The sequence below is a fragment of the Castor canadensis genome, chromosome 5 (genome assembly GCF_047511655.1).
Source record: "Castor canadensis chromosome 5, mCasCan1.hap1v2, whole genome shotgun sequence".
Taxonomy (NCBI): Eukaryota; Metazoa; Chordata; class Mammalia; order Rodentia; family Castoridae; genus Castor; species Castor canadensis.
In genome coordinates this window covers 115,748,109-115,765,948 of record NC_133390.1, presented here as the reverse complement: position 1 = coordinate 115,765,948, position 17,840 = coordinate 115,748,109, and the positions used below count along the sequence as shown (strand labels likewise).

At 40.2% G+C, this 17,840-nt stretch overlaps 1 protein-coding gene across 1 annotated transcript; it reads left to right on the top strand.

Moving 5' to 3' along the window:
* Window positions 1-9,595: 9,595 nt before the first annotated feature.
* P2ry1 (purinergic receptor P2Y1) lies at window positions 9,596-15,633 on the top strand. Its single transcript, XM_020183499.2, has one exon. The coding sequence runs from the start codon at window positions 9,943-9,945 to the stop codon at window positions 11,056-11,058; it is 1,116 nt and encodes a 371-aa protein (XP_020039088.1). The 5' UTR covers window positions 9,596-9,942; the 3' UTR covers window positions 11,059-15,633.
* Window positions 15,634-17,840: the final 2,207 nt, after the last annotated feature.

Genomic DNA, 17,840 nt, shown 5'->3' with positions numbered 1-17,840 from the left:
TTCTTATTATTACTGATAGAGGACAGCACATATAAGCACATGTATAGTCCTATTCTTCCACTGCATCCATTTGTTTGAAGGATGAATAAAATTGAAAAGACAAAAAGGTAAGAGAAAGTAGTAAATATCATGGAGAAAGTTCAAGAGGCCAGAATATTACCAAATACATGGAGAAAAAATTATATTGCCTTGAAAGAAGTTTAGGGTTTGGAAAGGAACACATCGGACCATTATAAAAAAAAACCTTGATATAAACATTAAACAGGGAAAAATATAAGTTATTTGAGCACAGAAAATCAGATTAAAGTTCCATTGTAGGAAAAAGGAAGAATGAAAACTACTTTTATTATATATACAGACTCAGATGGTATATTTTTTCTATTGTTTTAATTCAAAAGAAGTATACTATAATAGAATAATCCACATTCCATGTTATTAAGTATTTATATAGCAAATAGTAAAAACAAGTATTTAGGGAACTCTTTTAACATAGATGTTATATATAAAGAGCTCGTAATTGACTTGGTATAGAAGCTCAAATACCCAAACAGCTTTGCTGCAAAGTAGTTTTTAAAATACTCCCTTAAATTTGCATAACATTGTTTTTCCAAATAGCACAAAGTGGAAGTCCATTATACAGTTCTCAAAATACCTCAAGAGAATGGTAGATACAGAAACGAATACTCCCAATTTACAGACAGAGAAACTGCACGAAGAGGCCAAGTGCCCACTGTCAGGCAGCAGGAAATCTAAGGCTAATCTAATCCAACATTGATTCACTTTTTATAAACTTGTGTATCAAGGGTTTTGAATTCTACATAATATTTACCGTATCATTCATGAAAAGTAATCTAAATTTATATTAAAATACTTCATCTTATTAACTGTCTGTATTTAAAATAATAGTTTTATAGAAGAAGAGACATAAGAGTTATGAACTATATTAGAAGTTCAAATTGCTGTTTAAAGAAGCAACATTTAAGAATCATTGAGTAAGAATGGAGATTAGATCATTGTTGGCACTCTCTTCCCGAGGATACAAGGGAGACTTGTGTCACGTTTAGAGTTTTACACTATGAAGTCCTGATATCTTTAACTGCTAAAAAGCACAAAAATATGCAATATAGAGATTCCATTACTGAGAAAGAGCAAGGATCACAGGGATAGCACTGAGCTGCTTACATAAGCTAGAGCAAGAGATAGTCATTCCATCTTAGGTGGCTTTGTGCCTCAGAGGAAAAAGAACAGAGAGAAGCAATGGATCCCATTTTAGTGTTCTTAATTTGGTATGACTGCAAGGAAGCCATTGCAACAATCCTCTGTCTTCAATACCTTGAGACAGTGAATCTCATACACTTATAATCTAGTATTTAATGCAGACAAGTGCTATTTGAGTTTTAATGTTTATTTTCCATATGAAATATTTTGGCTTTATGTATTTGTTGTCCTAAGTGGCAGTCAGAAGCACTGCTTATGTACACATTTACTGCCCTGCACCCAACCAACACTTTGCATGGCTTTGAAAATCAATTTCTTATGTTTTCTTTTCCCTTCAACTCTTTCGTCCTCCTCTTTTCTACGATGTGTTTTTTTCTGCTTGGCACAGCCTCCTATCTCCACCACTCATTTATAGGACACCACATTTCTGCTCTCCAAGCAGGACTTTATCCCCATGATTAGGATTTTTTGGATCTTTTCTTTTCCTTTTAATAATATCCAATGGATTTTTATTTAAGTCTCCATCTTGCCTGCTCTTCCCTGTGACTTCCAGTTAACCTCAGCCCTCTGGATCCCAATTTTTTTCCTGCAATGCATCCGCTATTAGGTGGTACTTCATCCTCACTCATGCTTCTTTTGGCTACCTGCCATGCTTTCCTACATTGGTTTCAATTAGGAGTTTGAGGGGGTCTTACAGAACTTTCTGCATGGTGTCTCTGCTTTGCCCTAGTTTTATTTCTTACAGTCCCTTGATGAGTTTTGTTTTCATGACCTCCTCATCAAACTTAACAGCTTCTAATTTGTGAGTACTGATTTTCTTTGACATCCCCTTGTGTTTAATTTGCTCCATTTGTCTTTTTAAGTTATGATCTGTCTTTGCCTCAATGCTTTAGTTTTCACTTATATTTTCTGTTTACATCTATTTGTTTCTCCATTTGTAGAAAACCCTATACAGCAGAAAATATCTTTTCATTACCCCTAACAAACTAAAGAAAATGTACAGTGCTGTGTGGACTCAATATGGTGAATATGCACAAAATGTTTGCTATTATTTTTATAACTACCTTGGTGATGGCGGTGAAGAAGTATTATATGCTACCCCATTTAGCTTGTCCTATTTTCAAGAAAAACCTATTTATAAGTTCACATTATGTTCACTTCCAATTTCTCTTTGGGTCTTTCTCATATTTTCCATATAAATAAGGTGTTTTGCTCTTTGTTTTGGTTTAGTGACTTATTACAAGTTTTGTAAAAGTTATTGATGTATTTTTTAAATACCTGTTCCTCTATTTTTTATTGTCTTTATCATTTCATTGTTGCCCTTTAAATGAATTCAAAATAATTATTGCCTTACCTTTTGTAATTGTATGCTAATTCTCTTATGCTTAATTTTTAAAATATAATGTTAAACCACATCAACATACGACATATTCATGACATCTGCCATGTGGACTTTTCTCTAATAACTTCTGAGCATAGAATATTGAGGTATTAAGTTTTTGTGATAGCTTAAGGGGTCACAAAGAACTTTATACTTCAGTAGAAAGAAAATTCTGCTTTGCCTTATTCAGATTCATAATCTGAGCTTCATCAATGCAGTGCAATAACTCTTTAAGAAAACTGGACTCTCTCCATCCCTTTACCATGCTTTTCTGTACTTTCATAGCAAGCTGCCTGTTATTGTGTCAGCCTTTCCCATGAAGTGATACCAGTGCACTTTAGTTTTCCTTTTCACTTTCAATGATATTATTGGTAGTCTGTCATCTTTAAAAAAAATGTAAGATAGGTAGGTAGATAGATACATGATTGATTGATAGATAGATAAAGAGATAGATAAATTAGCAGGAAGGCATGATGCAAACATATATGAGCCCAATTTACAAGTAAATATATATTCATATGAATATAACTGAAGGGAAAAGTCTTGGGATGAATAGCTGTTAATGTTGGTTGCTGCAAAGTATGGGATCTTGTTCATGTGTGTGCACAGCTGTGAAGCTTAATCTTGATTGTCAGCTTGATTTGGATTGAGACACATCGAGATTAGTAAAGCACATCTCTGGGTGCCTATGAAGGTGTTTGCAGAGGTGATTAGATGAGGGCTCTGACCTAAATTAATGTAAGATCCATTGATGATTCCAGATTTGAATAATCTATTGGGAGCCAGCAGAAGTGGAAGATGTTAGAGGAAATGAGGATGCGGTGTGCCTTTAAAGGTTAGAGGTTGGCCCTGGTCCCTTCCTGTTACTCCTCTCTGCCTCCTAGCTGCCATAAGGTGGGCAACTTTTCTCTATCATGCCTCACCACAGCCCCAGAAACCATGGACCTAAACCTCTGAAACCATGAACCAAAACAAATTTTTCCTTCTTTTAAATTTCTTTCAGGTATTTGTCACAGTGACAGAAGTCTAATATAATGGGTGTGTGTTTGTGAGCTTATATGCATAAGTACGAGTTGTCTTCACTATTTATTTTCTTCCTACAATAAACCTATCCTTGAATAACTTCCTGAGTCATTTTTATTAGAAATGAGATGCATTTTTAAATTATTGGGGAATCTCTTTATCATGCTTCTCCTAATAGTTTCCCATAAACAATACAAGAAAACAATCCAGTCAGGGAAGTCTGCAACAGAAGTTCTACTGACTCCATTAAGTAGGACACTCCCCTCTCTAAAAATATAATCACATCTTTACTTCCTAAATCATGAAAACTGACGACAACCGAATTCTTTCTCTTTCGTGCTGTCATTCTGGAAGTAAGTCACAGCTTTCCTAATCACATTTTAGATGTTCCATGTGATAATCAATCCTCCTTCAATTTCTCTTATTGAAGAACCACAAGTCCCCCTTCCTTCATTTTGATCCTGATTCATCACACACATGCACACAAACCTGATTGGATTAAGAAAGGCCTAGGAGATTAGTAAAACACTTGTGTGTTTGTGATGGCATTTCCAGAGATGATTAGATCATGAGGGCTGTGACTTAATGAATGGTTTCATCCCCTGATAGATTAATAACATGATGGTTTTATTGGGAGATGGTGAAAGTAGGAAGTAGGACATGGTTGGACGAAGGTCACTGGGTATGTATCCTTTGGGTCTAGGTCTTGCCCTGGGTCCTCCCCGGGTTCCTCCTCTGTGCTGTTTCCTATCCACCATTATGTGAACTGCTCTACCATCATTTTGCCAGTAGTTAAGTTCAGCTTCCTCTTGCCATTCCTGTCTTTCACCAGTCGGTCATGTTTACTGGTGATGATGTTCTTGCATGGAACCTTGTTAAAGTAACCTGTAGTGTTTCCTAGAGCCACAATTTCATTCCTGAGCAGAATGAACAGAGCTGTATCTGTGTGAGGTTAATGCAATCACCACAAAGTTTTTCCAGCCTTGCTTTCCGTTTTCTCCTGGGGCACTCATTCTCTAAACCAAATTTAATTTCTCTGCTGCTTCAAAGCTCATGTCAAACTTCTTATTTCCAGGGACTTGAATTACTATAAATATGTCCCTGGGGCTTCTCCCAACTGAATTAATAAATAAGGTCCCAGTAGCAATTACATGCCCTAGGGCTGTTTTCTGTGATGGAAGCAGAACCTCAAAATTTACCTTTGATTGAAGGAAACCTGCTATTATCCTAGCAGAAATGGATTCTTTCCTTTCTTTGCTTTATACTTTCCACCTCTTGTCCTTAGTAAAGACACAACAGATGAGAAAATAGTATTTTTCTGCCTTTTCCCTTCTCTGTTTATTCACTTCATTCAGTTTTTTCACTTTCCCGTAGATTTCTACTAGGGGCATACAGGCAGTGAATACGCACCAACCTCTCCACAAAAACCAGGCAGAAGAATGCAATAGGCTTCCTAACACTGCTCTCATCATTCTGAGAACACTGTTTACTCCCACAGATTCTGCGTGGCTACAGGAACAATTCTCCATCACCAAGACTTTGGAGTTTGTCTGTCACATTGAATTTCCTGATACTCCTTTCTTCTCTTCCCATGGTCACATTGCCTCCTACACCAGAGATAATAATTTCACTAGTTGACTATTCTCCCAGCCTCAATATCCCCTTCCAAGAGAAGTGTTCACTCTTCTCTTCTCTGTTCCTGAAGTCAATTGCTTGGCCTATCCTTTTCTCTTCCAGGTCAAAGGAAACTGGACCATGCCATTCAAAGTTTTGCTCAATAACTTATCATTGAAATCAAAGGAAAGTCTTGGGCCCCCACCCTAGGCCATAGCTGCCTGTTAGGGAAATTCTACCTGGCAGTCTGTATATATATTCAAGTTCAAGAAACTACACCAAGAGACTCAAAGTAGACATTACAGAGTCCCCTTTTATGCAGTACATAAGATAGATACTTAGCTGCAGTACAAGATGTCTAAACTAAGGCTGAAAGACCAGTGAAGAAAAACAAAACTTACCTAAGACTCTGAGAGATTCTACTAAACTCTATCATTGCAAAGAGAAAAATATATCAAGAAGCAGCTGATTATTTCTCTACCTGAAGCGTATGTAGTTTCTATTTTGGATCTTTTCAACTAAAAACTATTTCTTTATTGAATTTTACTCTGTTTTATTTTACTTTTTTATAGACAAGGGATGAAACTACTTCTCCTACATAGTTGACTCATTGGATGCTTTCTTTGGTTAACAAGATATATTTCCAAAAGGGTGTTTGGGGTTTGCCTGTTGTAGGAAGGCTGATTGGGACTACCCCATCCCACCAGCTTTTATATGAGAATCAAAACTAGAAGCATCAGAATCATTTATAAATCTAATAAAATGTTCACTCATTTAAAGTTGGTTCATATTTTGGGTGTTACTAGTGAAAACTCATTTCTAGCTCTTCAGTGAGCCAAACTCTTGTTCTATTCTCCTTTTCTCATTCCAACCTTGAATCACCCTCCTGTCTGTATTCTGTGTCTACACCCCTGCTGTGCTCCTTAATGAAATAAATCAGGAAGCCTACTGATTGGACCCATGACAAGTGCATAATTTACAGGAGCAGCTGGGCCCTCCTGGCACAGGATAATCCTTTCATTCCTTCAATTCCTCTCCATCCTAGCCCTTTCTCCTCCTCCTCCTTCACTGGAGGGCATCTGCTGAGAATTCCTTATTTCTTCTCCAACATTCTTTTTGGTGGTGGGGAGAATCTCCTTGTTTACCTAAGGTGTGTCTCAGAAGTTATCATGTCTTAGTTTTTAAACTTAGAAGGATCTCTGAAGGACCTCTTAACTTCCTAAATCAGGGCCTCGTCTCTCACCTGCAAAATCATACCACGTCCAGACCATTGGCTCTCTTTTCATATTGCCACTGGAATTAGGTTTTGTGGTGTGGTATTCATCTACTTCCAAGTTAGTGAATTTGGTATTAATCAGCTGTTTTCTTTTTCTATTTATGGACTCATTTAGAATTTTTTCAATAGTTTTTTAGTGTGAATTTTCTGTGACTTTAAAGCAGCAAAAGGAGTTTCTAAAGATAGTAATATGAATTTGCATAAACACAAGAAGAGTCTTTAAGGGAGAGAGTGACCTTTCCAGGCGTTATGGCTGGCTTTGATGGAGAGGAATTCTGGGTTCTATGACTGACCTTGAGGAAGAGGAATTCTGGTTTCTGACTTACTTCAGGAGAGTAAGGGGAGGCCGGACACAGGAGAGACCTTGCTTCAGAGGACTTCCAGTTTTCTCCAGCTCAGATGTCAACATGACAAAGGGCCACACGTTAGGGGATCTGAGCCCCAACTCATTGTAACCTCAGTACTAAACAACACAGAATGTTTGAGACAAACACTCAAAAGATAATAGAGCATCCATAATCGGTATTCAAATATGAATATGGAAATATATTTTTGGCTCAGGTGATAGTTTTCCTTCATTAAATCTAGTTCACTATTTTAGAAATAGAAAATTATTAACAAAAGGTTACCTAATACATGTGACATTACTACAAGGCACAATTTTGATTTAAAATATAAGAAACATATAAATATGTGGTTGAATATGCTGAATGTAAAAGTGTTTATGATTTATATTCTTTTTAACATCATTTAGGATAATTACCTTCCTAAAATTACTACTAAGGTGTAACTTTTCTGAAAGTATTTAATGCTATTTGGACTAAATATACATTTTGAAACACTCACTTAGGGCTGGGCACAGTTGCTCACATCTGTAAACTACTCAGGAGGTGGAGATTGAAGCTGGCCCAGGCAAAAAAATGTGAAATCTTATCTGAAAAATAGCCAAAAGCAGAAAGAGTTGCAGGCATGCCTTCAGAGATAGAACACAAGCAGGAGGCTCTGTGTTCAAACCCCAGTACTGCCACAAAACAACAAAACAAACCACTCACATTAGGGGCCTCCATATCTGCAACTGGCTTCTGAGTGAGGTCCGCATTATTTAGGTTGCAAATGAAAAATATGAAGAAGTGAGGAGCTGTGACTTACTGAGTACCCTAAAACTCTTAGTAGTTTGCTTTGCCTTCTTTTTCCTCTTAAGACTTATCCATCCTAGCTAGTACCACTCCAATCAATATGAAATATTTTATGTTAAGTTTTAGAATTATGGAATCATACAATTTGAAAACTATAAAGTAATGAAAAAGATAATCAAGACTGTTTTCAAAACAGCAACATTTTTTGTCCTTTACTTAAAGTTTTATTATTTATTTTCTTGCTCTTCATTTCACCACAACTCACCAATACTAGTGTGTTCACATCATTGGCTATGACCATCTCTGTGTGTTCCTCTAAAGGACTAGCTGGGTCTTGTGTGGTATTTTCTTTCCTGGTATCAAAGCCAGGAGCTCATGGTTTTCCTCTGAGTACTTTTAAGGGAAAACTATCATGCAACACTTGGGACCAGAAAGAAATCTTTATGGTATATATTTTGCAGATATTTTGTTCTTGGATTTTTTTTCTATAAGAGAAAAAGGTCTTTGTTAATAACTCATATAAAATATATTATTAGCAAGTTGTCAAGAAATGCTTGATTGCATTCACGTATGGGCCCATTTTAGTATATCTCTGACCAGCAAACAGTTCTTCTACTTTGCAATTAAACTTTACTCAAACACATCTTTGAAATGCATTGTCTAAATTTGTATGCATTTGAGGCAAAGTTTTTCAATAAATGTAGTAATTAAGAAAGTCCTGGTCTGTATTTTTAAGCTACTAGAGGTAATTGTAAGCAATCAATTCAACTTAAAGAACTAGGATACCATACATTAATAGCTTTGGAGTTGAAATTGTTCTATCTCTATAAAGCAGGATTTAACACTCAATTTATTCCCCAAAGTTTGATTTGGGCCCTTTTTAAATTTTTTCACTGCACTCTCTGCTCTTTTACTAAATATACTCGACTTGAGGTTTGGGGAAACTTGCCTTGTCCAGCAGGTGCTAGCGATCTAGCAAGTCAAATTGTGCTGGAGTGACCTGTAGAACTGACTGACTAATCCCATTTTTCCAGGGCCTTTTAGAAATGCTCACCACGGCGTCCCTAATGACGTCGGTCTATCTGCATTTCGTTCCTGGGAATGGGGCAATATTGAGATAAAAGGCAGGCAGAGAAGGGCCCCATTCCCGCTTGCGCACTCGATCCTTATACGTGCCACAAGACCAAACTGATCTTGTTTCGGGCGTTCCGGTTTGGGGACTAGGGGCAGCTCGGAGTTTCATGCACCTGGCGCAGATCTCCGGGGCTCTGTGGACTTCTGCCTGGGGTGGGTCGGTTCCGGAGTGACCGCCCGGGTCTGGGCGGTCAGAGGGTTTCCTGTGTGTCAGCAACTTCGCTCCGCGGAACAGCTGGCGGAAGACCGAGGGGCGCAAGGGTCCAATCGTTCTCCAGCAGCTACCGCGGACCCAGCGCACCCCGCGTCCCGGCCGCCGACTCGGGTGGCAGCGGCGGGACTGAGGGAACGGCGGCTCGGCTCGGCTCGGCAGAAGCCCCGGCCCGCGGCGCGGGGCAGGGCGCAGGGCGCAGGCAAGGCGGCCAGATCGCAGGCGGGCTCACCGGAGACCCGCCCCTCGCCTTCCCGCGGAGCGCCACCCGCCCGCCCGGGGCCCAAACTCCGCCCACCTCGCGGGGCGCCCGGTCCTGCCCGCACCCTGCGCTGCACACCGAGCGGGCCCGGGGAAGGGCTGCTGCGGGCAGGGACCGCGAGCCCGGCGCCATCGGGAAGCGCACGGTTCCGCGCGCGCCGAGGACGCGCAGGGCTGAGCGCACGGGGGTGCGGGGCCGGGGAAGCTGCGCGGCGCCCCGAAGCGAAGCTCCTGCTCCCGGCTAGGGAAGACGAAGATGCCCCAGCGAAGTTGATGTTCGGGGAGAGGAGGCGGCACAGCCGAGCGACTTTGCCTTGACCGAAGCGCGTGGGTTTCGCTCTGTAGCGCGAACCTGTGGCCCCCCGGGAAAGCACAGTCGGAAAGTTGTCGGCTGCGGCGCCCCGCGCGCGCTCTTGTGTAACCTCGGCGCCGCCAGCCGTTAGGGGAAGTTGCCGGCCCGCCCTCCCGCCTGGTTCAATCGCTGTCCCGGGCGGAGTTCATGGCCCCCGGGGAACGTGCGCCTGGAGCAGGCGTGGGCGAGTCCCCGCACGCCCCGATCCGCGGGGACCCCCCGCGTGCGATCCCTTCCGCTTGTCCGCTTTTCCGATGCTCGCTGCGTCCTGTGCCACTGCCGCCCTCCCACCGCCGCTTGCCCCTCGGAGCTGCTGCTTGAGTTGGGAAGGAGACCATGACCGAGGTGCTGTGGCCGGCTGTTCCCAACGGGACGGACGCTGCCCTCTTGGGCTTGCCCTGGGAAAACAACACTGTCGCCTCCACGGCCGCTGCCGCTGCCGCCTCATTCAAGTGTGCCCTAACCAAGACGGGCTTCCAATTCTACTACCTGCCAGCGGTGTACATCTTGGTGTTCATCATCGGCTTTCTGGGCAACAGCGTGGCCATCTGGATGTTCGTGTTCCATATGAAACCTTGGAGCGGCATCTCCGTGTACATGTTCAACTTGGCCCTGGCCGACTTTCTGTACGTGCTCACTCTGCCAGCCCTAATCTTTTACTACTTCAATAAGACCGACTGGATCTTTGGGGACGCCATGTGCAAGCTGCAGCGGTTCATCTTCCATGTGAACCTGTACGGCAGCATCTTGTTCCTGACGTGCATCAGCGCGCACAGGTACAGCGGCGTGGTGTACCCGCTCAAGTCCCTGGGCAGGCTCAAGAAAAAAAACGCGGTCTACATCAGCGTGCTGGTGTGGCTCATCGTGGTAGTGGCCATCTCTCCCATCCTCTTCTACTCTGGCACCGGGATTCGGAAAAACAAAACCACCACCTGCTATGACACCACCTCAGACGAGTACCTGCGGAGTTATTTCATTTACAGCATGTGCACCACCGTAGCCATGTTCTGTGTCCCCTTGGTGCTGATCCTGGTCTGTTACGGATTAATTGTGAGAGCTTTGATTTACAACGACCTGGACAACTCGCCTCTGAGGAGGAAATCAATTTACCTGGTGATCATTGTGCTGACGGTTTTTGCTGTCTCTTACATCCCTTTCCATGTGATGAAAACAATGAACTTGAGGGCCCGGCTGGATTTTCAGACCCCAGAAATGTGTGCTTTCAATGACAGGGTTTATGCCACTTATCAGGTTACAAGAGGTCTGGCAAGTCTCAACAGTTGTGTGGACCCCATTCTTTATTTCTTGGCCGGAGATACTTTCCGAAGGAGACTCTCCCGAGCAACCAGGAAAGCTTCCAGAAGAAGCGAGGCAAATATGCAATCCAAGAGTGAAGACATGACCCTCAATATTTTATCCGAGTTCAAGCAGAATGGAGATACAAGCTTGTGAAGGCACAGGAATCCCCAAACCCTTCATTTTTGTAACATGGTAGGATGCTTAACCAAGCCAAGTGCTCTTCTCCTTTGAGTATCTAGTGAGTTAAGAGAATATTCTAACCAAGAAAGAAAGAATATATTGAGTTAACAACAACAAATTCGTAGAAATGCCTACAGCCAATGTTAGCTTGTTTGGGTTTTTCCACTTTGCCTCTTACTGACCAGAAGCACGTGTAATAAAACAATACTACCTAGTTAGCCATTTACTTTCTCTGCTGCCTTTAAAATTTACAAGCTTTTTCTGTTCAAAGTGTGTGTGCCATGAATACTGGAGTTACATTGCTGTTAATAATCTCTCCAAGGTAGCTAGCTACCTGAAACTTGAGTCTGATTTGTGCAGCCTTTATTGTTTTTTGATAACCCATCGCAAGAACAAACTGAAAACCCACATTCTCAAAAAGTGTTTAGCATAGTGTAACAAAGTGCTAAACTCAGATCTCTCAGCTGAATGTCTTTTTCAGTTTCTTATCGGCAGAGATGGGAGCTGGCAATTCCTGGAATTGAGTAGAAACCTGAAGTTAATGAATATAAAAGCCTGGAAAGTGATTATTTTCCAGTTATTGCTGGAGAACTGCTTACTACACATAGTGCTAAATGTTTGACGGGAGAAGCCTGCATTTTTTTATCATACTGGTAAAATGTTCAGCATAATCAATGTGGTTGTGTTTTCCTAGTAAACACCATGAACTCTGATGGACTTCCTGTGATAAAGAGCATTTTCTTGTACCACTTGCTGTCCAATGCCTTAGGACTCTGTTTGTGTTCCAAGACAAGTGTTCACTCACATCTGTAAAAACAATTCTGAGAAATCATAGTTAAGTTTCAGACCAAAGTTTGAGGGAAGTTGAATACCTTAGCAAATAGAGGGATTTTGAGCAGAATGACAGAATTTCAGAGTGGAGTGGGTGTCAGCCATCCACAGTGCTTAGTCTGCTCTCAGGTACGTGAGGCAACTGGGGGCAGGGAGAGGACCTCTAGAAAAGGGACTTCATATCAAAAATCATAGGGGAAGAGATTCTTGTTGCTCTTCAGAGTGTTTAAAAACATTAAATGCAATTTGAAAGGGAGATGTGGGCAGAATTTGTATAGATTGTGTTAATCGAGTGAGAAGCTATAATCTTAATGAATTTTATATGCTAACATTTGGGTTTTGGAAAGGGAAAAGAACGTGTATGTAGAAAGAGAAAATGGAAAATTAAGTACCTAGAAAATGGAAAATTAAGTACCTAAAATATAGCACTAAAAAGCGAGCTGTAGAAAGTTCTACTCAAACAACTAAGAACTAAAGAGGACTGGGCAGGTTATTCTCTGCCAGGCATTCATAAAAAAATGTAAACTATTTCAACAATAATAACAATTTTCAATGAATAGTGAATTGCCACATTTTACAGCCCTTGGAATCGTCAAAGTTTACATAATGAGAATAATAAGGAAACACTAATAATAATCAAATAAGTAAATAACCACTAGCAAATAAAACCAATGTCCAGGGAATTATTAGTTATGAAAGCCAGTCCTCACATGGCATCATCAGAGATTGCAGCTGATGGTAGAATAATGGTTGGACAGCACTTTACGAATAAAGGATGAAGAGCTGAACATAGAGTCAAGAAAGGCTCTTCATGCCCCAAGGGTATTCAGGACTCCACTGTTCAGATGCCCAGGTGCACCTAGGGCTTGTGAGACCTTCTTAGTAGTTCAGTTTACCTAACCAATCTCAGGCCACCGAGGCCAATGGAGAAGAGCTGTATTTAGCCTTCCTATATGGTGATTCTTTTTATGTGTTTATTCGTAATGCATAAGATGATAGAAATCAAATCAAACAGCCAGCTCAACTCATTTTGACAAGGTTTCAGTGCACTCAGATGGTGAGGGTGATGAAACATTGTGTATTTGGAGTCCTAAAAGACAAAATCTAAAATCATTTTATTGTGTTGACCCTTTCAAATGTGCATTCAGTGAGACAAGATCAATGTTACTAACCTGAACAAAATGGGAATTCCAGAGCTTGTACCGTATTTGAACCTGATGCACATATTTCTGTAACATTTCCTCCAATTTAATTTAGCTTTCTTCCTTTTGGAACTAGAATCTCCAGATTGGTTTTGAGTATGTGTTAAATATTTCATTTCAGCTTCCAGAGAACTTTCTTCTGGAGTGTATATGTCGTGAGGAGGTGGACAGTGACTTAGAAATACCCTTTTTTCTACTTAGCATGTTTTTTAAAAAATTGTTTCTTTCCTCCTCCTCACCCAACCCCACCCCCACCCCCAGTATTAAGGATTGAACCCAGAGGCCTGTATATGTGACACAAGTCCTTTACCACTGAGCTGCATCCCCAGCCCTCAAAGCATCGCTTCTTTAGCCTTGTACATCACAGAGTAATGTATGCATTCACAGGTGAATGCATGCCAAATAGTAACAAGAATGATCTTGCCAACTTCTTCCAGGCTGAAAGAAGTCCCTGGGAAGATCTGTGTTAATGGTGAGAACAGAGTCAGGAGGATGCAATGATCTGTTGGCTGAAAAGCTGATTCATGCCACATGATGACATGAATAAGTATTGTAATAGTAGAGACAAATCTGTTGATGTTTGGATGAAAGAATAGCTAAAATTGTAGGACATAGCAAATATCCAAATGTCAGAGTAAAATACTGGACTCTGAACATGGGTTTGCATTTACATTGAAATAAAAAAAAAAGATAAACTAAGAAGAAATACAGCATGCATGTCAGAATTCAGAGTTAGAGTCATGTTGTGGCCACTGGGCCAGCTGCAGGACTCCTGACCCTTTTTGAGGACCGTGCTTTGTGGATTAAAATGGTTGGATGACATCCATCTGCTGAGGCCATAGAGGATGCAGTAAGGCTTGAAAAATGGACTGCCAGGAGTGTGTGAAATCTGCTACTGTGTTTTCCGGGAATCTTCAGTCCTTGGTAAAAATTCCTATAGGGTTCACAAGTTGGGATGTGGACAGTCATAACCTGCAAGCCTTCTCTATCAGACAGGACACTCAGCTGTCCTTGGATACCACCGATGTCAGTGCTTATAGCAGCTGAAATTCAACTAGTGACAATCTTGAACATGTGGTACGAGTAAGGATCTTTTGAAGCTTTAATTTTGCTGGTCAAATTGCAACCTGTAGTAGTATTTATTGGTGAGGTCACAGTCCTTCATTTGTACAGATTGAAAATCTTCCTTGAAAGATCCAACATATGGATATAAGTTATATTTATTACAATGTATACTATTAATATGTCACACTGGTATATTTTACATAATATATGATGCATACATAAAATAAGAGTTGTATATTATGATGCTGTTCAAATATCAGAATGTTGAAATGTTTAGGTCTTCAGTTTTTTTTGGTCTAGAGTATGAAAGTCTGTTTTGTGATACAAGTGATTTTTTTTTCCCTACAAATGTATCTGCATGTTTGCTTTCTTATTTAGGGTTCATTTGATACAGATACAATTTGATATTCAATTATTATAAGATTAATAGTATAAAGTATCTTAGCCAGATTGGGTCTGCACTGCCTACATTTTATATATATTATAGAAATGTTTATGTTGTCTTTCAGATTTAGAATTTTGACCCCAACTGTGTTCAGAGCTTCCACTCCCAAAGGCAAAAGACTTGTCTTTATATTCAAAGTCAGTCTCATGTGTTAGAAGTCTAGGGAGTGCATTCTAGGCACAGTGTTAGAATTTAAGGACAAACTTTAGGGAGAGAAAAGGGCAGCTGGTGCAATAGGTTACTGATGTTTGGTTTTGAAAGTTTTGCATTGTGTTTCTTCTTAAGGTGAAATAGTATAATCCTAATTTCTTTGAGGTGAGTTTTTAAGTAAGACACTACCAGCAAGTTCAGCATTGCTGTAGATTTTAATCTGTGTTCTTTGAGCAACTGATAACTTTAATTCCAAGCTTTATGGTGATAACTGTATTATTTGGCTGCTGAATTCTGTTACAGCTGTTATTCTGTTGTACATTGTATTATACACATCAATACAAATTAATATGAAGATAAATATATGTTACATATCAAAATTTGTGAATTTTAATTATATTATGTTTTAGTGCTTTTGCAAAAATGTTTATTTTTGTATTATCCGTGATTTTAATATAGATAATTGAACTAGATTTCCTTGTGATTAATAGTGCCATTGAACGAGCAGTACAAAACAGTGTTACTTGATATTTTGAGCCTTCTCAGGTTTATATAAAACAATGGTAGCTTAACAAAACCCACACTAATTGTGCATAATCGTGTTTTTTTAAAAGAAAAAGTGCATTTCCTGTAAAAGCACAGTATTGTTTGCATGCAGCAGTATGCAACACCTTGCATGTTTGTGTGTTCATGCACATGTGTGTCTGTGTGTGTGAGTGTCTGAGGCATGACAGCCAACGTGGTATCTGCTATTTATAGTACAGCAGAGCTTCGCAATGGTGGTGACTAGAATTGTACTTATCATAAGCAACTAAAACTGAAAAAGACTCAATAAAACTATAAAATGTGGTTCAATGGTTTCTTGTTATTACAGTGTTAATAAAACTTTCCCCAGTTCATGTACAGAGTGGCAAACACTAACTCAGGGAGTTTCTCATGCTGCAGACTGACCACAGAATGACAGTAGTGAAGAATCCTAGTTCAGGACAATGCCTGATATTTGATGTTTAATTACCAATAAGAATGTGATTTCATTCTTTAAAGCAAAATACTAAATACAACTTGATACTACTTCTCATACTCTGTTTAAAATGTTGACTATAATCATTTCTCATCTAATTTTTAACCCCTGGAGGTAATCATACTAACAATCTTTTGTAGTTTCTGCTTATTAATCTACATTGCCTGCTTCTTCCAGGGGTGTTAGATACACACTGAATATGCACATAACATGTGTAACATATTATTATGCAAAATGTATAGTATATGAATATAGTGAAAACAATGTATAATGGAATGGAAGCGTGTTTAAAGCCTTACCCTTTTAATCTCAATGAAGAAGGCCAGTGAGCAGCGATGCTGGGCTGGGTTTTCTGGTATCTGCTGAAATAGCCCCAAAACAAATAGAACTTGCAGATTTCTTGCTGCCCCTGTGAGCTGTATCAGTCAGTGCTAACTCCTCTGAATCAGGTGCACTGGCAGAGTTCACTGGCTCCTTTTGTTAACTCCAGCTTTGGTAGAATTTTTTGGTATCTGCGTGTGCTAGGGTAAGTGGGTTTGTTTACTTCATGTATACAGAGAAATAATATATTTATCTTTCTGATTTAAGAAGAATCTATACCAAAGCTTTGAACACCGAATCTACGAATAGAGTCGAGTCAGAATTTCTCCCCTCTCAAGTCAGTTGAGATATTGAATTCCCTCTCTTATGTTAATGATATGGAAACTTTTAGGCTCCTTCCAGATTTAGAATGTTGCCCCAAATAAGGTCAGAGGTTTCATTTCCAAATGTAAAACTGTCCTCAATTCAGGGTATATTTTTTGCAGTGTAGAGGTCTGTCGGGAAGGACATTCTAGACACAACAGATGGCACTGGGAAGCCATGTTAGTGTTAATGCTGTGCTTTGCTTATTAACCCTGCAAGGTTATGGTGCTTTGGGCAGGTCCCTGGGTATTGCCCTCCCCAGCCGACATGGGCATTGGGATGGATGGGATGGACAGTCGAAGCCCATGGCTGTGGGTGAAGTCAGGCCCCTGGGCTAAGCAGCTGAGATGTGTGTGGCCCCTTGGAAATGGAGCCAAGTAGGGTATTGGGGGGTCAAGGTAAGCTGGACTGCCAGTACTTCAAAGGGGGAAAAGAAACCCACTGCCTTTACTGATTGCCTGATGGGGAGAAATCATCTGTGTGCAGGTGGGAAACCTCCAGAATAGACTAAAACAGACAGAGACCTCGGAAATGATCCTGTTAATCCTGTCACCTTGGTTGGCAGGTCAGAGCAAAATCTTCATTCAAAAGCAGATCTAGCAAAGAATGCAGGTTGTGGTATGTTACAGCATGCAGGCTCTAACAAAAGAAAATGGACGGAATAGGTCAGTGTCCATAATTTAATGAAGTTTGTGATTTTAGCTTCAGACACACAATGCAATGTGCTTATGTTTACATCTGCTGTGTCCTAGGTTTCAGTGGACATGGTAGAAAAATGGTGAATTTAGTTGTTAATTTTGTTACATGTTCTTACTCTTTTTCTTTTAATTCTGAATGGAATTTCTTCCATTCAAAATTTCAAAAGAAACTATTAAAACAGCATTTAGCCTATATCCCAGTATGGCTGTTTTCAGTTAAAAATAGCATAGTGGAATTGATTTATGTAAATGTTGACAGCTTAACTTTTCATAGCATCTCTTTAGATTTAAACGAGAAACAGCAAATGTGTTTTAAGAGCAAATGTATTTTAAGAGCATCAGCTTGCAATAAAAAAAAAAGAAAGAAAAAAGCCCTGGGTTTGAATCCACCTTTGGTGTCTGCTACATGTGCATTTTGGGCTGCATAGCCCCTAACAACATGTGACTTACAGGATGTTGGTGGAGTGAATAAAATAGAATATACAAAGCATATCACCCTGTACGCAATAAGTGGTAGGTATGGCGACCTAGAGGCCACTGAGGGTTTTGCCACTCCATGTGCCATTTAGTTGTTTTTGCTGTTACTCTTTCTCTAGGGTTCTGTTGTCCTCTTTCATGCTGTGGTGACTTTGCAGGTCTCCTAGAAATTCATGTTGTGA

Bases quoted from the DNA above. Each gene is read 5' to 3' on its own strand.
- P2ry1 (XM_020183499.2), top strand. From the start codon at position 9,943: ATGACCGAGGTGCTGTGGCCGGCTGTTCCCAACGGGACGGACGCTGCC.